Below are 22198 nucleotides of genomic sequence, written 5' to 3'. Positions count from 1 at the left end.
CCCGCCCTCTGCCATGTTGGCCACGCCCCCAGGACGCCGGCGGTGCCTGCTGAGGCGCGAGGCCCTCCTTAGTCCCGCCCCCACCCTCGTTGGCCCCGTCCCCCGCCCGGATGTCCGGTCCGCGAGACCCTCCGAGCCCCGCCTTCCGCCGTGTCTGCCCCGCCCCCGGGCTGCCCTCGGCGCCGCCTGATTGCCGTTGCGGCCTCCCCGCGGACTGGACGGTCGGTGGCAGGTGGCACCGAGCGCGGGTCCCGAGGCCGCGCGAAGCTAGGAGGCTCGCGTCGTCCGGGCCATGTCGGGCTGCCACGCTGCGGAGGGAGACCGCGGCTCGCGCGGGTGCTGCGCGCAGGTAGGGGCGGAGCCGCGGCCGCTGGGCTGGCGGGCAGGTGCGGCGCAGGTGGGCGCGGCGACGGGAGGCGGGCGCGGGGCCGGGGTCGGGGCGCGGGGTCGGGGCTCCCGGCCAGAGGCACCTCACAGGGGGAGATGCCAAGGGAAGCAGCCGGCGCTGGAGCGGAGGTGAAGCCGAGACCGTCCGCACGAGCCTTGGATTTCCTGCGCCCTTGGCGACCAGCCCGGGGCTCGGGGCTCGCAGGCAGCGGGCGGGCTGCAGCCCCCCCCCACCCCCGCGCTCTGCCTGCCTCGGGTTCCAGTGCTCATGGGATGATCGCGGAAAACCCAGCCTCGGGCTGCATCATCTCGGTCGCCGGGCACGCTCCTAGCCCACGGTGTCCTGGAACACCCACGTGCTCAGGGACACAGCAACGGTGAAGACAAATGGCCTGGGGTCCGCGGGAAGACTAGGCGAACACACAGCTACAGTGTGCGGAGCCCTGCTTTCAGAAGCAGGGAAAGCCCCCCCACCCCCACATATCCCCTCCTCTTTTATTCCTTCTTAAGACTGAAGGTCTGTCCCAATTAAAGAGTAAGAATAACATGATATGTTGTAGTGAAACACTTGTCAGATCGCGTGCGAATAAGTAACTCCCCAGGTTAGCAAAGACTGTGTGAGGCTGGCGTGCTGGACTTGGGGGGGGGGGGTTGGATGGGGAGGAGGAAGACCTGGCATATAGGACACCTAGCTGGGCAGGTGAGGAAGGGAACCTGTTAGTAGGATCGTTGCTCAGGGGTTTCAGCAGCACATGTGCTGATGCCCCCAGTAGATAAATCTTGGTGAAATAACCATCTACCTGAGCATCAAAGAGAGTCGTCTTCTTCAAGGGGTCTGAGAATGAACAGGAATTCTCAAACCGAGCATAGCCGGCAGCAATTGGGCGAACAGGCCTGTTTTTAGTTCAATCATTGTTCATTTAAAAAAAAAAAAATTGTCTTTAGAGCCGACCTTTCAACATGGGGAACACTTCAGGCTGCTCTTAAAACTTTAGAACATCTAATGGCCCTGGGCTCATCTATTCCTTCATGCAATCTGGGTTGAGCTGACCAGTGAGTACCAGGGACATGTATGCGCTTGCCAGGGTACCACAGCTCCACCACTCACAGGTTTGCAGATTTGCATATGCACTTAAATAATCCTTCTGTAAGCTTGATTCAGTCCGTGGGCCACGGTTTGTAACCTGTGATGTAGGACTTTTTGTAACGTAGGAGATGTAATTTTTTTTTTAAGATTTTATTTATTCATTCATGAGAGACACACAGAGACACAGGCAGAGGGAGAAGCAGGCTCCATGCAGGGAGCCTGACGTGGGACTCAATCCCGGGTCTCCAGGATCACGCCCTGGGCCGAAGGCAGTGCTAAACCGCTGAGCCCCCCGGGCTGCCCAGGAGATGTGATCTTAATCGAAACAGTGCTTATTGAGCAAAGCACTGTGACAGGTGTATCTTTATAGCAAGGGCATGTTCCCTATTCCCTACCCTTTAGGGGTAGCTATGCTTAGCTGGGAAATAAACCAAGAACTACTTCTATTTTGTAATTACACCTTAGCTGTCACAGTGTCCTGTATATATTCACCCTGAATAAATCTTTGTTTTTTGCTATTACTACAACACAATACCCTTCCCTCTGTTGTCCTTGACCTCATCAGTTCTCCACCCTCCCCTCCACTCTAGCATCCTATTCCCAGGCAAAATCTTCCCCTGCCCAACCACTGCCCCTTCACCCCACGCTTTTTTAGGGTGAAGAACTTTTCTTTTTTCACTCACACAGTCCCCTCTGTGTAGCCTCTATCTTAGGATCCTCCATCCTATATTACAAATAATCACCTTTATTTAAATGCCTCCCACTCAGAACCCTCAAGGGACGGGGGAGGGTGTCACTCAACTACATACATTTGTGTCTCTACAAATATTATTGTGTCCTACTTGCAGCTAGCTCCTGAGCACCTCGTGGCAGCCCCCTGAGGAGCTTCCCTTCACATAGCCTTAATTGACTATCCCCCAAACCTCACCATCTTACCTCATCCTCTCCCCTTAAGCCAACTTCGAAGGTAACTTTGGCTCCAAAATCACAAAGAAAATTAAGCTATTGGGTGTGAACCTCTTAACTTCAATCTCTGCCTCTTTCCACAAATGTTATAATGTAAAGGTTAAGCACAAGACCTCTAGAATCTGGCTGCCTGTGCAAATTTTAGTTCTGCCGGTTGCCATCCAGGTGGTCTTCGACACAATAATCTTTCTTAGAGTAATACAGTTGTTATAATGATTAAGTTAATTGCGCAGATAAACCCTTTGGAATAGTACCTGGCATAAAAACTCCATAAATGTTAACTATTTTTGTAATTACTTACATTATTACATATTTTCCTGCATTATTCTTTCTCCTCCTGTCTAAGGTAAATACTTCCCTGGTCCAATTCCAGCCATTCTGTCTCCACAAAGTTTGACCTGTTAGTTAGGCTTTTCTTTCCCACGTCATTAATCTCTCCCCCCTCCTCCAACTTTACCTTTTAGTGTGTAAAGAAAACTAACCAGTTTTTTTTTAACCAGTTTTCCCTTCTGTTTCCCTATCCAGCCTTTCACAGCAACACTTTGAAAGAACTCTCTGCCTCTAAGTTTTATTCACTTCTTAACCCACTGAGATCTGACTACTACACCCAGTCTCTTGAAGCAATTCTTTTTTTTTAAGTTTTTACTTTTTCTTGAAACAATTCTTAAGGTCATGATTGACCTAATTTATAAATATAGTTGGCCTAGCAGAACCCCAACGCAAAATGAACTCTAGTAGCCATTGTTTTTGCAGTTGCACTGAGCTGCATTCCTAGAGAAAACCCACAAAACTACCTATATATGAAGCCTTGCTTCATATTCAACATTTCAACCTCAGACTGGCATGTAACACTGCCCAACAACCATCCTGGTTTCCCCAGTACCTTGCTGCCCCACTCCCCGAGATGACTTATACCTTTTATTATCTTTTCAGGCCTCCCATACCCTGTCCCCACATTGTTACTCAACTGATAACTTTGTTTATACTTAAGAAAATAGAAGACAGGGACGCCTGGGTGGCTCAGTGGTTGAACGTCTGCCTTCTTCAGCTCAGGCCATGATCCCGGGCTGGGGATGGAGCTACACATCGGGCTCCCTATAGGGAGCCTGCTTCTCCCTCTGCCTAGGTCTCTGCCATTGTCTCTGTTTTCTCATGAATAAATTTTAAAAACAAACAAAAAACCCGACAACAACAAAAAAAGAAAATAGAAGGCACTGGATATGAATTTACCTTTCTTCTACAAAGCTTATCGATCTGCTTAAACATAAACCCTTCTCCTTTCTCAAGACTGAAGAAGCCCAGTCCCTCCACTCATGCTCAAGATCTCCTTCCCTTCTCACATTCAGAAATTGTTTCTCTCCCTCTCCCCACCTGTCCTACCATGGATCAGTTCCTTCTCAGCAAGAGCGTTCTCAGCAGCTTGGCTTCCAAGTCCATGGGTGATCCGGCCTTTCTATTCCTTAAGCCTGTCAAGCACTGTGTCACTCCAGGGCCCTTACGTCTGCTGTCTTCTCGACCTAGGGTACTTACTTGCCATTCCCCGATACAAAACCTTGTGTGCGCAAACACATTCAGCACACACTCAGGTTTTTTTGTTTGTTTTATTTTATTTTTTTTTACAGTCTGTAGGCTTTCCTTAATCACCTTAATCAAAGTCAGTCTCTGCTGTTTCTCTAAAGTTCCTTGTTTGGAACTTTAAAGTTCCTTCTTCCTACTTATTATAATTTATTCTTTGCTTTTTAAAAACTATCCCTCAGAATGTAAATTTTTTTAGGGCAGGGACTTTGTCAAGTATTCATGGCTGAACTGCCAGGAAATGCATGGCGTATTCCCACTGTGCTCAGCCATCCCCCCCCACCCCCACCCCAAGCTGTTCCCAACTCCTGCTCCCTCACTAGCTTCTCAACCCTCCTCCAGTAGCTTCTTTGGACTGCCTTGTATTATATATTGCTTTGTTGCTTTGTCCTTTCATAACTTCTTTATTAGATTGTGAGCTTCTCAAGAATAAGGGTTTTATCTTAGTCATATTCATTTCTTCAGGGCTTGCAGTAAAAATTTGCTGAATGAATGAGTGAGAAGGTTCTATAAGTACCAAAGGAGAGGTACATAGAACAAATGCTGTGGTATGGAATTAGACGAGGGTGTGAGTGATCCCTTCCTGCTGGGATGATGAGAGAAGGACTCACAGGTGAAGTGGGTAGGGAGTGTGGTATCAAGGCAGACAAGCAGGAATCTGACAGCTAGAGTTGGGATCATTAATAATCCAGCATAAGCAGTAATAGTGCAAAGAAAAAAAAAGATGCACTTAGTTAGCAAGAAAATATGTCTTATTTAACTAGTGCTCCATAACAAATACTCCCAAACCTTAGGAGTAGAACATAAGTACTTACTGTCTCACAGAGCTTCCGAGGATTAGGGATTCAGAAGCATTTGGCTCAGGGTTCTGGCTCCAGGTTTCTCATCAGGTAGCAAACCGTCTGCTGGAGCTACTGTTTATCTCAAGGCCTGATTACAGCTGGAGCGTCCACTTGCAAGTTTGCTCACATAGTTGTTGGCAGGCCTCCATTCTTCACGGATATTTGTCCATACACCTCCAGTTCTTCACCACGTGGCCTTCTGCGTAGGCCCAGTACCCTTACTATGTAACACCTGGCTTGCTGCCCCAGAACAAGTGATTCAAGAGAGAGCACCCAAGACAGCAGCTGTAGTGCTTATAAAACACTAAGCTGATCTCAGAAAGTGATGTACTTTCACTTCTGTTGCACTGTCTGTTGGTCATGCAGACCAGCCCTGGTACAATGTGAAAAGGGACTACACATCGGGGTGTGAATACCAGGAGGCAGGTATCATTAAGAGCCATCCTGGAAGTTGACTACCCCAGCTGGGTTGACTAGAACTGAGAGATTTATATAAACATAAACTGAATGGAAATATCTGAAAGACTAAATTGGGGCAAGAAAGCAGAAGGACTGAAATAAACAGACCAAGGATGTGGCATCTGAACATTATGTGATTGGAGGAATGGGGTTCAGTGATCAAAGTAGTATATTCTTTTAGCTAACTAACAGGAGAGTGGAGGGTAAGCTAGAGGAAAAAAGAGAAGAAGGAGAAATTTTAGGCAAGAAGACTAATTAGGGAAAGATAACCTTATTCTTCCCCAAACATCAGTCCCTTGAAAGAGTTTTTACTCAGCTGTTGCAAAAAAAGAAAAATAAGGACAATGAAAAAGCGAATTTCACAAAATTAATGCATTCACCTTAAAGGACTGCCTTTTATTCTGAGACGATCTTTCCTACTTTATGTTAAAAATGTGCTTTCTTTTTTGAAAAAGGTGATAATAGATGGATAAACGTAACAAATGTGATTAACTTGGCAACCTTATATTGGTCCCTAAAATTGAAACAACAAACTGCTGGCCTATCTAGGGAAGTCTGGGAATCAATGATTCAGATATTCAGCATAAGGAAACTGATCGCCGGGAAGGGTCACTGATTTGCCTGGGGGCACCCAGCTATTGGAGGGGGTCAAATCTGAAGCCAGGCTCCAGGTCCTCTCATTTCTTCTAATCAGTGCTCAGCTGTTGTGAAGAAGGCAGAAGGGAGAAATAGGGCTCTGAGTGGAGGCAAAGTTGCAAAGAAAACCAGTATGCACAGAGAGGAGAATGACAGAGAAACAAAGCCCAGAGACGGAGAAGATGCTGACAACCTGGCTGTGCCTGCATCAGATCCCTTCCTTAGACCAGTATCAAGAATTTTGAAAGACAAATGAGCAAAACGAGATCACTAGGTGTCTTAGGCCCATCTCTGAGCTGTTGTGCACTCCGTAAACTGTAGAATGCTGACAATGCAGATGATCATTGATCGTAGAAATGTGAGCAATATTCTACCCTTCCATTTGTTGCTGCCTGGTGGATATTGTGCAGTTTTTCCTTATGTGTAAATCCAGGATTCCTGATTACTTTATAGGGATTTGTGTTTTGCATTCTCTTTGGACCAGCTGTATCATCTTTCTGATTCCGTCATTAGTTGATGGGTTAAATAATATCTTTGATTTGTTTATTTTGTATTTGTGTGAGAGCCTCCCAGGAAAACCTCTGTCCAAGCAATACATGTCTCTGTTATGCTTAAATTGAAAGAAAAGATGGGGGAGGGGATTAGAGTCATTGTTAGCTGTGAGCAGGTATCTCAGTGACGTGGAGTTGATTTCCTTAAAATAATTAGGTTGAAAGATTAGAAAAATAAAGTATTGACTCAACAACTTTTTAGGCTTTAATGTTTTTAATGTATACAAAATACTGTTAAATGTTTCCCCCTTTTTCCTTTTTGTCTATTCTTATTGAAATAAGTATTCTGGTATTTACTCTCTTACTGTTCTGAACAATTTAGATGACTGCATTTTACCCAATATATCTGTTAGTTCTCACTGCTCAGTGATTATTTTCCTGGAAATTATAATTTTGTGGGTTTGAACAGTTGAATGAAACTTTATTAACAGCTGCCTTATCATTGTTATTCCTGTAGCATGAGCCGGCTAATTGCTGTAATAACTCAGTACTGGAAAAGACAAAAGGAAAAGGGGAGAGACCCATAATAACAGACCATTTTCTATAATGTTTGCAACTTGCTATGCAAATTGACGGTTTTAACAGTTGGAAGACTGCAGGAGTCTTCTCATTAGCTGTACTTTAATATATAATTAAAATATCATTTGTATCACTAAAAAAGGAAATAGTAAATTATACAGGGCATGGATAATTCTGGCTAGATTTTGTAAGGACAGATATAAGGAAAGCCAATACAGCATTATTATTTTTTTTTAATTCAAGAATTTTTAACACTTCAGAATGGGAAGGAAGGTAAAACTTCCAGTTATAAAATAAATGGGTCACGGGGATGAAAAGTACAACATAGGGAATATAGTCAATAGTATTAATAACATTATATGGTAACAGATGGTGGTGAGCATTGAGTAATATATAGAATTGTCAAATACAGTATATTGTACACCTGAACTAATATAATACTGAAAAAAAATGAGAGGGAAACTAACGTTTACTGTCACATGTTATCCTGGATGCTTTATCTTCATTATTTTCTCTTTAAAAAAATGACTCATCCCATACCTGGAAACCTGTAGCACTATATCTCATTTTACCTCTCACAATGTTTTCATTTTATGGATTAGTAAACTGAAATCCAAAGTCCTATATAAGCAATAAATGGTGTAATGTAGGTTTGACTTTATGTCCATTAACTCCTAAGCCTGTGTTGAATCAGAACTTTAAAAATTTTGGGGATGCCTGGGTGGCTCAGTGGTTGAGCGTCTGCCTTAGCTCAGGTCCTGATCCTGGGGTCCTGGGATTGAGTCCCGCATCAGGCTCACCGCAGGGAGCCTGCTTCTCCCTCTGCCTGTGTCTCTGCCTCTCTCTCTCTGTGTCTCTCATGAATAAATAAAATCTTTAAAAAAAAAGAACTTTAAAAATTTTTAACATTCCCATGTCCTTAATTTTATATTTTGAAGTCCACTCCATCAAATTATCATTTATAACAAAATGCAGTGTATGTATATGTAAAGTATTAACAGTGAATTTGGAAAAACACCATAATTTCAGAAAGCCAGTTAAGTAGCTGAAAATTTGGTCTGTTCGATAATCATCCCTGTTCGGACTCAAAAATGTTTTTCCCCTTTACTCAGTGCCAACATTTAGCTAGGCAAGATTCCTTGCTGTGCTTTTGTGCACAAAGGGTCTGTTTCTTGTTCACCCTTACCTGGAGTGTGTAGCTCCTTGTCTCAAACCTATGGAGGGATTTTCTATTAGATATTCCATTCTGAGCACATCCTAGGTTTAATCTCATGTTTCTAGCAGCTTGCATAGCTATCAGAATTGAAGCTTAAGCTCACCGGAGTTCTGCAAATACCTTCAGGGAAATTATGACTTCAGAGCTTCCCTCCCAGGTAGACTCTCACCCTGGTTTCTTTTATGGCCCCTGTGAAACCGTACTTCTTGCCAGCTCTGCAATTTATTTTGAAATGTTTTTAAAAACTGTATTCAGCATTTTTGTTATTTTCAAGTTAAGAGTCATATTTCATATTGCTAAAAATAAAAATACTGTTTTTTGTTTTCATTAATTTTGATTTTTAAAAATGGGGGAAACATTGAGTTTTTTTTCCGAAAGAAGTAATCATTAGCCTTAATAAAAATAACCTCTTATTTTAACTAGACTTACTGTGCTGATCATTTCACAATATATATAAATACCTACTCTTTATATTATCCACTAATGTAATGCTATATGTCAATTCTACCTCAATAAAAATATGTAATTAAAACTCAGAATTTATCCCAACATATATACAGTTGTTCCTGTGTACACATATCTTCATTGAAATGGGCCCAGAAAATACTCATTATGATTGCTTCTGAGTGAGTCCTTTCCATGTTATTTTCTTGACTTTATATTCCATAGTGAGTATACATTGTTTTTGTAATAAGAGAAAACAATGTAATCACTGTGGAAAAAAGATTTTAGAATAAAAATAAAACTGAACTAACACAATAATATGAACACATAGCTCTCATATGTATATCGTGACTTAATTGAATGTTTTGTGTAAAGAAATTCACTGGACAGACTGAAGCATGTTCCTCTCTGCCCTAGATTCCGTTTTATTTCAGCCACTGTAGTAGACATTTATATATACTGGGCATTTCTCCACCTTGTTCTTACAGTCTGTCCCTTCATGCTGGACTAAATGGCCTTATTCTTAATAATTCCAGGTTGCAACATAGTAGATCCACTTTCTAAACATTAAAAACAAAGTATGTTTTATAATAGTTTTCTCCCCGATGGTACCTTCTCTATGGTAGATTTCCTTAAAATTACTTACATTAACTTTTTAAAAAAAAAAAAAAAGGATTTTATTCATCTATTTGAGAGAGCACAGGTGGACTTGGATACACGCATGAGTGGGGTTTGGGGAAGAGGGAGAAGGACAAGCACACTCCCCGCTGAGCAGTGAGCCCCCTAAGACAGAGATCAATCCCAGGACCTTGGGACCATGACTGAGCCAAAGGCAGATGATTAACCAACTGAGCCACCCAGCTACCCCTTACATCAACTTCTTAACAGAGACGTCAGCTAGAAAATTCACTTGATAATATAATGTCTCTTGGAAAAATCATTATCTTCTTTTTAAGGACAAAGAACATCCAAGATACCTGATCCCAGAGCTTTGCAAACAGTTTTACCATTTGGGTTGGGTCACTGGGACTGGAGGAGGAATTAGCTTGAAACATGGGTAAGTTTGGGGCTAATTTCACTTCTGGGAATTGTCCAAATAAGTAGCACATGAAGAGCCTAATACGAGTTCTATCCAAAGAACAACTGGTGCCCAGTTTTATGTGATACTAAAAATGCTTAGTTTCTAAATGGAGTAATGAATATTTGCATAACTAAATAAGTGTGCAGAAGTTGTAGATACAATAAATACCTAAGGATTTAAGAACCACAGTTTCTAATCAGAATAATTTAGTCCTCAGTCTTTGGAGTACCAAAGTTAAATAACATGCTGCAAGTATGTTCATATGGCTAGAATTAGAAAAGGTCCCCTCTAGGTAGACAGGATTTGTTGTAAAGGTTCAAATACATATTTTAAAGTCACTTAAATATAGATTATGAACCATCAAAAATATTAAACAATACATTTTATTGTCAAAAAGCAATATGCCTTTCTACATGCATCATCTGTCATCATTAATAGATAGCACCTGCTGGCCTTTGTTGCTTAGAGGACAAAACCAGGAATGAATAGCATCTGATTGCTCATGAGCTACATCTAGTATTTTTCCTCCAAGGGGAAGTAGTATGTAATCTACTGACAATGAAAATGCAGGTTATGGAATCTCATTCTTCGCAGTGTTTCTGGAAGAGGATGATTTTTTTTTCTCCTGAAATGTTTTAGGAATAGTATTGTCTGAAGGCTGAATGTTAAACTGAGTAACTTGATTTATTTTTTTGCCCTAATTCACTTTCTTTAACAAAATTGAATTACTGTTAACACTGATCTAATATTGAACATATATAAGTAACAGCCCCTAGGAGGCTGCATTTCCCAGAAAGGAACGGAATGCAAAATTTAATCAGAACGTCTAAAACAAAAGGGTTTTTTCCAGCATACCACAAGATGATGCCAGTGAAATTTCATCTTTTTTTTTTTTGTATATTTTATTAGAGTTCAATTTGCCAACATGTAGTATAACACCCAGTGCTCATCCCGTCAAGTACCCTCTTCAGTGCCCGTCACCCATTCACCCCAACCTCCCACCCACCTCCCCTTCTACTACCCCTTGTTCATTTCCCAGAGTTAGGAGTCTCTCATGTTCTGTCTCCCTCTCAGATATTTCCCACTCATTTTTCTCTCCTTTCCCCTATAATCCCTTTCACTATTTTTTATATTCCCCAAATGAAATTTCATCTTTTTCAAATTAACAAGTAACTCCTGGAATATATGCTTATCTGTGGACAACACCGGTAGCGGCCTTAACTGTGGCAGTTACGTATGTAGGGATGCACTCCATCTAGAAGAAGCATGTTCCTCATGGGACATCGTACATCCCTCCGTGCCTCCTCTCTCACCATCAACCCAGTGCTCCTTTGTCAAGTCAGCACTTCACAGGTTTTCAGGCGATGCTGCCAAAACTTCCAAGTTGACTTGTTCAGAGCAAAGCCCTATGGTAACAGCATTTGTCTTTGTTGTTTCATTTATCCATGTAGTTGAGTTCCTAATAATTTGGTTTCTCAGCTGTATTTGTGATAAATCATACTCTGAACATTGTCTTTAGATAATTGCTTTTTATTTGCATATACAGAAAGTTTATGTAGGTACAAAATAGAGCCTTCTACCAAACTGAGTTACTATAACCATTTGCTAAGTAGGTCTTTTAAAAATGGAATCTAGATAAGAGGTTATTGCAAATCTGGAAAGGGATTTATTTTTTTTAATCATGAAGACATAAAAGACTGTGTTCTTTCTAGAATTTTGCTAACCCATGCACTGAAATTGTGTGTGGTCACTCTAAAACACTCACTGGTACCTTTTAAAATGAAATGGTTTTACAACACTACAATAAATTTATGGGGACATTGCATAAGCTAAAATGCTTTGCCCTTACTTAGATTCTTAATGGGTGAGGAGCTCCTCCTGGAGGTCACGGGTGGAAACAGCCACAATTTTATGGCATGGTTTGGAATCCTTAAATTTGTGCTCTACAGAGTAAGATGGGTAATTTGTAGTAAAATGTCTAATTCTTTCCCTAATATTTAAATGACTTCATAAACCCACATCATTAACTTTATTCCCTATGTTATTTTCATACTGTTAGTGAAACTCTGGTTTTCTTTGTCTGATGCTTAAAGCAAACTATTTTGGAATGAAGGATCAACCCAGTAGATTATGTTTGGGCATAGAAAATTATTTACTGATTCCAAGGTTTGGCCCAGACCATTCTAGATTATGCTACTAGTCCCAAAAGATGTATATAAAAGCTTAAGATACATATGAGGGTTAAATCAGAAGGAAGAAATGGAAGGCCAGGAAAATGACAGTAATCATAAGCAATTCCAGGATACTCAGTAGCCATTGTGTTTAGGTTGGTCACTGACATTCACATTTAGTATTTCCTGTTTTCATGGTATGATATCAGCATGTGTCAGACACTAATCATGTGGCATGCTGTCAGAACTAAAATTAATAAACATATACTGTAGACAAGATAATTGAGGTATAGTTAAGATTTAAATTTTTTTAAATAACTAGACAGTCAATAAAAATAGAAGCAACTGACCACCGATATATTATGAACTCTTGTTCATGTGTCCCCCTCCTTACCAATGAGTGAAAGAGCAGGGAGTATAGACAAATTCCAAAACTTAATGCCTTCAAATTCAAAGTGCTTTGTATTTGCCTCTTACAGCACCAAGTAAAGACTTTTAGTCTTTGGCATGTTTCCCTCCTAAAATAAAGGCTTTATCGCCTTCTTATTTTTATCCAGATATCTCTTTTGTAGGTGTGAAAATACTTTTTCCACAACCTATTTATTTATTTAGCTAATCTTTTAATTACCCAAATCAGTCTAAACTGATTTCTGTTTTCACAAAGGCAGCAATAAAAACATTTTTGATTACCAAATCAGTTGAATGAACAGAATATCCTGGGTTTTTCCACTTTGTGGATGGATTTTATTTACCAACAGTCTGTGTTGAGCTTTATGTGGGTCTGTTCCTAGGATTGCATAAATCTCTCCCCACACAAGAAGAGACTTATCCCACAAGTCCACTCACTTCATACCACACATGATTCTCGAATTTCTTCCACATTACCCAAGGACAAAAGATGTGGATACCTGGTATTTGGACAGGGCCCTTTTTAACAGTATGATCGCTACCAACTCCACTGTTTACAGAGGAATGTCACTTCATGGTTTTCTTAGGCGACAAAGCTCTAAAGCAAGCTACATCCTGAAAAAAAATGACTGAACGTAGCTGGCTATGCTTTGGATTTCATTCCCATTATCAGGCATTTGTTTTGTAGACTTTAGTTTACAAGTGGACCCTTAAAGGAACTTTCGTTTTTATCAGTCACAAGTCTAGGTTTAATAATAACCCCAACTGGATTGATAGCTTGATTCAATATAAGCCATCATCCTCATTTTCACTAAGAAACAGTTAATATTCAGTTGTCCCTATATCCATGCCTCAGTGGCAGAAGCTGGAGTTTGCAGGTGCTGAGATTTCCTTCATTGGCATGTATGTGGCGGCTTCTTAATACCCTCTGGCAGCAACTGAAACTGATAAAGAAGCCAAAGGACCTTTATTGAGGGTGGAGAGAATTTAGAGAAGATTTTGAAGTTAATTTCCAAATCCTATTTGAGAGTACTGTCTGATAAATGGTACATTATAGATCTCCCTTAGCACGGTATTCTGTAACAGAGATCTCCAGATGTAACATGGCTTTTATATTTTTAACTTTCCGCAGTTGTTTTAGCTTCATTACCAAATATTTTTACAAGAAAGATGGGCTTTTCAAAGAGGAAGCGTTTGTTCCACCCAAAAAGTAGCCCTGTGTTGATGCTGTAATTTAATAAACTGTCCAGCAGGGGTCCCTGAACTTCATGTTTTATAAGAAGAGCATTTCAAGCAATAAAATTAAACTTGATCCCCTGCAAGACAGAGATCTACTCCTCACGAGCATATTTTCTTCTGATTGGATTTTATAATAACTATTCCACATTTAATAGGATAAACTGCTACTCATGCTTAAAGATGATAAAGACCTGTGTTTTCAGAGTTGCTTATTTCCCCTCACCAGGTAAGTCTGGTGACCATTGATTTTGCCCTGTAAAAAGAAATACATGTGAAAACTATCAACATTTTACTGTGCCACCAGCATTATAAAGACATTACAGTAATTTGGTATTCTTTCTATACAGCCTATACTGTTAATTAAATCAAGCAGCTCTCTCTATGACTTGATTTATAAAGAAAATTGATGATTGGGACGCCTGGGTGGCTCGGCAGTTGAGCGTCTGCCTTCAGCTCAGGGCGTGATCCCGTAGTCCCGGGATCGAGTCCCACATCGGGCTCCCTGCATGAAGCCTGCTTCTCCCTCTGCCTGTGTCTCTGCCTCTCTCTGTGTGTCTCTCATGAATAAATAAATTAAATCTTTAAAAAAAAAGAATATTGATGATTGGACTGCAAGAATATACTTGCCTTTGGTCAAAAGCAGAACAGTAGAGCTAAATAAATGCAATTTCTGTATTTTGTGTTACCAGCGATGAAATCTACATTGCTCCTTCAGGAGTGCAAAAGGAACGGATTCAGGTATGTTAAAGGGATGCTTCTTGACCCCAAATATCTTTTCTTCTCTACATGACTATTGTTTTGTGAAATTGAATTTTAAAAGAAGTTTTAAGGGGGGGGGGGTAATATTGTTGACCCCAAGTATCTTTTCTTCTCTACTTGACTGTTGTTTTGTGAAATCAAATTAATTTTTAAAAAAGTTTTGAGGGGGGTAATATTGTTATAATTTAAGTAACTAATCGATAAACATCCGTTAACTATTAAAAAAATTTTAAGGTGATTAAGTAACCTCCATGAAACTAATGTTTTGAATTCTCATTCGGCCTCTAGAGGGCACAAGTGAATAGCAATCTTTACACAGTTATTATAATTTTGCAGCAATTGTAACACCATCTGTATCAGGCTAGTAGGGTAATCACATTGATAGTCTCAAATGGACCGAACTGGCTCATTTTTAATAATAGCAAAACTATTCCAATCTAAAATTATAAAGACATTTCAAATTTTTGAGAAGTCTCATTCCATATTAATGCTTAGAAGACTCAAAATCTAGTTAAAACAGACATATAACACTTAATTTTGATCTAAGGCATAATTCTTCACTAATGAAATATATATATTCTAGTTTGTAACAAACCCTGGCAAAGGAAAGTCACAAGTCGGAAGCATGCATGCCCTACTAAGAAAAATCTGTGGATATACTTAACTGCTTGAACTTTAAAATAATATACCTTATTGAGGTGAACATTTCTAAGTGCCAGTTAAATTTCTCAGGAGATTAGAAATTCTACTCTATATTTTTCCTCATATCATGAAATATGAACAAGAACTGTAGCACCCATCTCAGAATGATGATTTCTTTGTATAGCTTCTCTGAAATAATAGTTGTGAAAATGTAGGGAAGAATCTAAGAAGCTACATTAACGAAGTAACAGCAATATCATTACATACATATGAAATTTTCCATATCAATTGTTTCTTCAAATTCTAAAGGAAGACTTTTAACTCTCTCGAGATTATTTTTATCAGAAAACATTTTATTTCTCAAAATGGCTAAAACATTTTGAAAGAGAAATTATAGATATTTAAAATATGAGTTAAATATGTATACATATATGTTAGCACACACAAGAAAGGGGACACTTCTAACTGATAATGTATAAGCCTTTTTTTTTTCTTTTCCCCCCTCTATAAACAGCCTGAAGACATGTTTGTTTGTGACATCAATGAACAGGACATAAGTGGACCTCCACCATCTAAGAATCTTAAAAAAAGCCAGTGTACTCCTCTTTTCATGAATGCTTACACAATGAGAGGTAGGCAGAAAATGGATTCAATGTAAAGAATATTTGCTACAGAGTAGGTTCCCTAAATTGTAATTATTGTTGTATTTAACATTTCTTGAATACCTACTATGCATAAGAATTTTAAATATATTAACACATTCAGACCTCAAAATCAGCCTTGTGGAAGGTCCATTGTTACTCAGTTTCATATACTGGGAGATTTTCCTAAAATAAATAGCTCATGAGTGCCAGAATTCCAACCTAGTATGACTCCACTAGATTGTCTGATTGATTAAATACTGTATTTATAATCAGATTCCCCCTTCTAGTTTGAAGTTATACCTCTGGGAACTTATAGTAGAAGTAAGCCAAATTACAAATGAGGGGATATTGTAGCCTTTAGTGGGACTGGCCCTCTCTTTCTTAGAAATGTACTGTACAAGAGGCACCTGGGTGGCTTAGGTAAGCATCTGCTTTCGGCTCAGGTTACCATCCCAGGTTCCTGGGATCGAACCCCATGTGGGGCTCCCTGCTCAGCATGGAATCTGCTTCTCCCTCTGCCTCTGACCCTCCTCCTGCTCATGCTCTCCCTCTATCTCTCTCTCTCTCAAATGAATAAATAAAAAATCTTTTTTAAAAATGTACTGTACAGGGACGTCTGGGTGGTTGAGTGTCTACCTTCAGCTCAGGCCATGATCCCAGGGTCCGCCCTTGTAGGAAGCCTACTTCTCCCTCTGCCTAAGACAGAGACTCTGTCTATCTGTATCTCTCATGAATACATAAATATATAAAAATATTTTAAAAAATAAATTAAAAATGTACTATACAATAAAAGTAGGAGCCTTATTTTAATTCCCAGAATTTTTGGTAGAAAATCAGTCTGGAAAGGTCAAACCTAGAGGACAGTGTGAAAATAGAAAATTACAACTGGTTCAACCATAGCAATAAAGCCATAAGAACCATGCTTTAATATAGCCACTGAATGAATTGAGTATGTGATCATGCTATATTCTGTTCCTGGACTTTGTCAATTGCTCCTAAGAGGGTACAACCTCAGGGACAGATTCTAACATCATGAAGCACCTTTCCCAGCAAAAAGCTAAATAAACATCCAATTGCAAAAATGGCCATTACTGAATTTTATAGCATACAAATCCTTTTCAGGTAAATCCATTACACTTAAACTTAAAATCTCTACCACCCCTTATGCTACCAGGACGTGGTCTGCACTAAGAAGCCTGACTTGATGATTATGGGTCACATTGACCTCGGTTCAAATCCAAGTGCTGCCACTACTGTCTGTGAACCATGGACAGTTATTTCACATCTCTGAGCTCCCCACTTCCTTGACCATTAAGGCGGGGAGATAGAATCTACCTCTCTGATTGTTGTGATGACTCAAGATCAAGAAGTAACATATAAAGGGGATTTGTGCAGTGCCTGGCACAGAGGAACCCCTAATTAAATGGTAACATTTTCACTATGATCTCCGTGATTTTTTTAAGTTTTTTTTTGTTTGTTTTTTGAGAGAGAGAAGAGAGAGAAAGCACAAGGATGGGGAGCAGCAGAGAGGGAGAGGGAGAAGGAGACACCATGCTAAGCAAAGAGCCCAATGCAGAGCTCCGTCTGGGATCATGACCTGAGCTGAAGGCAGACGCTTCACAGACCGAGCCACCCAGGCACCCTGATCTCCATGATTATTATAGCTGTACTTCAGACCACCTAAAGCTACATCTTGAGCTCGTGTAAAGTACCGGGCATTACCCTGATGCAGATAAATCTTAAAACGCCTTTTGCTTTGCAGCTCTTCTCTTACTATTTCTCTCTTCCTCCCTCCCTTCCTACCCTCCTGCCTACTGCCAACTTACGATTCCATGCCAAGAAAAACAAGTTCCAAATTATATACAAATAAATATATGTGTATTATATATAGATTTTTTTTTCTTTAAAAGGTATCATTTAGTTTTCACTGATCATGTAACTTTTTTCTTCTTCCTCCAGGAGCAGGTGCAGTGATTCATACTCACTCTAAAGCTGCTGTCATGGCCACCCTTCTCTTTCCAGGACGAGAGTTTAAAATTACACATCAAGAGATGATCAAAGGAATAAGGAAATGTACTTCGGGAGGGTATTATAGGTATTTTTTTCTACTTTTGCTTAAGTAATTTGTAAAGTATTTTTATATCTTTTGATAAAGAGGCTATTGATCTTTTCATGCCTTTAATGAGATATTGTGGAATCTACGTTAAATAGTAGCCCATTTACTATTATAGTATTATATACATCTCTTCTTCTCAGTGACACAAATCGGATGCCTCTCCTCCTCCTCCCCTACCCCAGTCCCAACCCCAACCTTGGTAAATTATTAGCAACATGAATAATGAAATATTTGTCAGAGTACAGTGAAAAACCCTTGGCTGAGCTTTCTATAGAGACGGAAAGATTATGTTCTGTAAGGAAGCACCCAGAGAGCAAGATCCCCTCACCTTCACTTGGTATCCGTGAAGCTTCAGCCCTGACTGAAGTTTCTGCTTCATTTTGTTTAATTTAGTATTTCTAGAATATTTTCGTATTTATTCAAGTCGTACAATTATTTCAATTATGTAGATCTCTATATTTTTATAATTTTTCAGTATGGAAAGTGACATAGATGGTATGGAACCTTCTAGATAAAATCAAATAAATCCACCAGTCTACCAAAATGTAGCAATTATTCACCAATCTAGAATATAGAGATGGGAAGAAACGTGTCCTCAGTGCTCAGGTACAAGCTAAGTAGTTCACTTGAATGTATTGGCACTCTTACTTCTGAGCTTTTTAATTTGCTAAAGGACCTTATCTTGCTTAGAGGAAATGGGTGCCAGTTTTTCTAAAGTGTTCTAACAGCAATATCTTATTGTTACTCCACGTAGCAGAATGTACAAGTTTAAACTAGTATGCCGAGAACTTAATATGGTTTGATTTTGGTTAATATTTATTGTATGCCTACAGCATTCCTTAGCACTGTCGAATACCTATTTACAAAAGTTAAATGTTTAAATTGTGAAAGTGTACATACTAAAGAAAGTATAACCCCAGATTGCCTTTCCATTCCTGGTCTCGAAGGAAGCATTATGTGTGCTATTTACGTCCTCAGCATTTGATGGCTTTGGTAAAGAAAGAAAAGTAGGTCAGAAGGAGGTATGAAAGGGTGCCTAGAGGAACAGCACAGTAGAATTCCACCGCCTTTAGAATTCTGTGGGGAAAAGAATGTCATGAAGGAAAAGATGCCATTGCTTATGCACCATAACATACACATTTCATAGATTAGTCTAAATGTTTCAGAATTTAAAGAATACAAACTTTTTTGAGATATCCTTTGCAATTCTATTTGAGCCTGGCTGGTCATTATCACCACTCAGGGCACAGAGCTAGTTCTTTTTTTTTTCAGTCCATCTTGAAAAATAAAACTTTCAAATACATACCTAATTCTCAGGGGAGGTTCCCATATATAAGTGTAGTTGTCCTTGCTTCTGGCAGCAGCACACCTATGGTGGTGTGAAAAGTTCACCGTGTAATGATCAAAGGACCATCCTGGCTCTGTTCCTCATTCAATTCAGAAGGATCAGTGTTCTCTCTGTAAAGTGGGTGGTTTGGATTGGATCGCAGGTCTTATTTGCTGCGATATGATTTTATCCCCGAAAAGATATCTGATTATTCAGTATAGACCCAAGGAAAACATATGTTTGTGATTCTCTTGGCCAATATTAGGAAAGATTTGGGATTAGCAATTCATATCCATATTTAAGAATTTTTTTTGATTACCTCTGTTTTAGTTAAATGAAATAAAATCTCCATACTGTTAACGACAGTAGTTGGCCAAGTTATTTATCATATGACAGCTACTTAACCTATACCTGTCCTACAGTTGCAACTTTTGATAAAACTCTATGTAGACCTTTTTTTTTTATTAAGTTTGGCCATTACAGAGGTAGTGAAAAAGGCATATGTTGTATTAAAGAGGCAATTCATGTAAAAGGGAAAACATGTCCGAGTTTGACTGGGTATAAACAACCTCGAAGATGGACTTAATTTTACCAGTAACTAAGTTACTCACTTAGATATTCTTAAACAAACAGAAAGGAAATGCATATGCCAATTTTATCACATGTATTTCCTGAAAACAAGGTGGAAACAAAATAAGTTCTAATGCCATAAACTTGAGAATGTTCTGAAAATACCATACTTTTAATAGTTATTTCCAGAAGGTTCTTGCTATCCCAGTGCCACAAACTACACCTGTATTTATTTATTTTTTTTGCCTGAGACACTTTGGGGTCTTGCAGAGATAAAATGATTTTGTATCTTTGGGGAAATTCATACTTAATAAGTAGTTAAATTGTTAATCCTTTCTATGCTTTTGGTTCTTGGATCTATCATTTCTCCTCTCCTATTGAAAATATTGTCATTGCTTCAAGGAAATACTTGTATGATCTTGATAATTTCTTTGTTAGGTTTTGGTATCCTATACAAATTTCTGCCACTTATACTTAGAATTGGAATAATACCTGCCAAATTCCCAAGGCGTCTTTTGATACAGCTGTTTATGCAAGATATACAGAGTAACATGCAACATCTTGTCCATAATTTGGAGTGGCTTTCAGATATAAAGAGAATGTCTGTTTACTTGAAAAAAATTATAAACTTTACATATGAATACCTTTATTTGTTTTAATGGAGAAGAAATTGCTTGTTTTGCCCCATAGGTATGATGATATGTTAGTGGTACCCATTATTGAGAATACACCTGAGGAGAAAGACCTCAAAGAACGAATGGCTCGTGCGATAAATGAATACCCAGACTCCTGTGCGGTCCTGGTCAGGCGTCATGGGGTGTATGTCTGGGGAGAAACCTGGGAGAAGGCTAAAACCATGTAAGTATCAAACATAGGATACTTGGGACGACAAGTCACATACTCTAAATGTGAAAGGGAATGAAGTCTGTTTTATGATTTTAAAGGAAGTATGATTTTTGGTTGTGTGTTATTGGTCAAATAGGTTTAAATTTTAAAAGCTTACTATTTCTAGACACCTGACTTGAATTGTGTATTCATTTATTAAGAAATATTTATTGGACAAGCTAGTATTTGGCAAGGTGCTATGCACTTGACAAAGAAGTAAACACAGATCTCATTCTCCAAGTTTAGGGCTAGAAGGAAGAATAAACTTAACCCAAGTTATATAATGATTTGCTTCACTAATTTCAAAAAGGGACACGTGGCAAAAAAAATTTAACTTATCTAAGTAGTATATTTTTTATTTCCTGAGAAGCATGTAATATTATTGCATGGTTCAGTATGATTCTTTCTATGTTTTAATGCTGGAGGCAAAATGAGAAGAATTTGGCCTGGAAGCGAGAAAAAAAAATGCACGAGGAACAAAGTTGTCTTGATGGACAGGAGAAATGTGATTGATAGGATTGGAGAACTCTGTTTCTGTGAGACCTTCAGATCTTTGCCTTTTCTTTATAGGTGTGAGTGTTACGACTATTTGTTTGATATTGCCATATCAATGAAGAAAGTAGGGCTGGATCCTACACAACTTCCAGTTGGAGAAAATGGAATTGTATAAGCCAAATGAAAGTTTAATGATATACACAAAGTTGATCTTAATTATTACTCAAATGAAACTTGACTATTATTTTTAATGAATTGAACATTTCCATGATACTACTAACTTGTCACTAATGAAGATGACCACCCTGACTCTCTTCTGACATTGGATGATATTTGCTTATATTCTTGTAATTTTAAATGACAATGCAGTGAAATAAAGAATTTCATAATGAATGGGTTTTTTTTTTTTACTTTTCCTTTTAAATCCTTAACAGTGAAACAGTATCATTTAAACTAATTCCTTTTTTATGTACACTCCCAGAGAACTCTGCTTTACTCTTTAAAGTTACTGATAATAGAGAATTAATGAGAAAACTTCCATTCGTTATGAAATAAGCATTTTCATATTTTAGTATTGGCATCGTAACACTTAGGTGGAAAGTTAAAGCCAAATGTATCTCTCAGTATTGATGTCAAAACAATTTATAGATTTCCCCTGTATGATCTAGTGCTTCCCTGTGATAAAACATAAAGCACTCATTATATTGGAATCAATTGTGAAGTTCCCACTAACTCTCGTAGCCAAACAAAGCCTGACTAAACCAGTGATATAATCAGAAAGTGCTTTCTTTAGGGTAGCCAAAAGCAACATCACCTTGATCATAAAAGTTTCACTTGGTTAAGGCTTTTTTCACTTGAGGGAGAAAAATCAGTAATGCACCATGTCCACAATCTTAATCTCATACACCCCCTCTCCGTTCCCAGTCCTCTACCCTTTGAGTTCATTTACACTGGTTCTTTCACTCCAGCCTCTTGATCATACCCTTTGTCATTATCCAGAACCCCGTTCCTGTCCTTGCTTCCTCCCTTATGAAGCCTGGATGGCAGCCCCACATTGGCACCACTTTACCACAAACATCCTAACCCCCTTGTACCTTGCTCCCTCACCTGGACAGCCCTCAGCCCTTGTGAAGCCGCGTGCTTGGCACCTGTACCTGTGCAGCAAGGCTTGATAGAGAA

General features: G+C 39.3%; 1 protein-coding gene across 2 annotated transcripts; it reads left to right on the top strand.

Annotated features, from left to right (window-relative positions):
• Positions 1–81: 81 nt before the first annotated feature.
• On the top strand, positions 82–21412 carry APIP (APAF1 interacting protein). Of its 2 annotated transcripts, XM_072759110.1 has the most exons (7): positions 141–349; positions 9639–9739; positions 14271–14319; positions 15497–15614; positions 17586–17721; positions 20330–20497; positions 21095–21412. In XM_072759110.1, exons 1-7 carry the CDS (start codon positions 293–295, stop codon positions 21192–21194), a joined length of 729 nt encoding a protein of 242 aa, XP_072615211.1. In that variant the 5' UTR covers positions 141–292; the 3' UTR covers positions 21195–21412. The 2 variants fall into 2 exon arrangements, with proteins under 2 accessions (XP_072615210.1, XP_072615211.1); XM_072759109.1 differs by lacking the exon at positions 9639–9739 and having other exon boundaries at positions 82–349.
• Positions 21413–22198: the final 786 nt, after the last annotated feature.

Source organism: Vulpes vulpes, chromosome 5 (assembly GCF_048418805.1).
Source record: "Vulpes vulpes isolate BD-2025 chromosome 5, VulVul3, whole genome shotgun sequence".
Taxonomy (NCBI): domain Eukaryota; kingdom Metazoa; phylum Chordata; class Mammalia; order Carnivora; family Canidae; genus Vulpes; species Vulpes vulpes.
Note: the sequence above shows the minus strand (reverse complement) of the source record. Positions and strands in the feature narration are given on the sequence as shown.

Coding starts and splice junctions, on each gene's coding strand:
- APIP (XM_072759109.1), top strand. CDS start 111: ATGTCCGGTCCGCGAGACCCTCCGAGCCCCGCCTTCCGCCGTGTCTGC. Junction 17,722..20,329: donor ACTTCGGGAGGGTATTATAG/GTATTTTTTTCT, acceptor TTTGCCCCATAG/GTATGATGATATGTTAGTGG. Junction 20,498..21,094: donor TGGGAGAAGGCTAAAACCAT/GTAAGTATCAAA, acceptor TTTTCTTTATAG/GTGTGAGTGTTACGACTATT.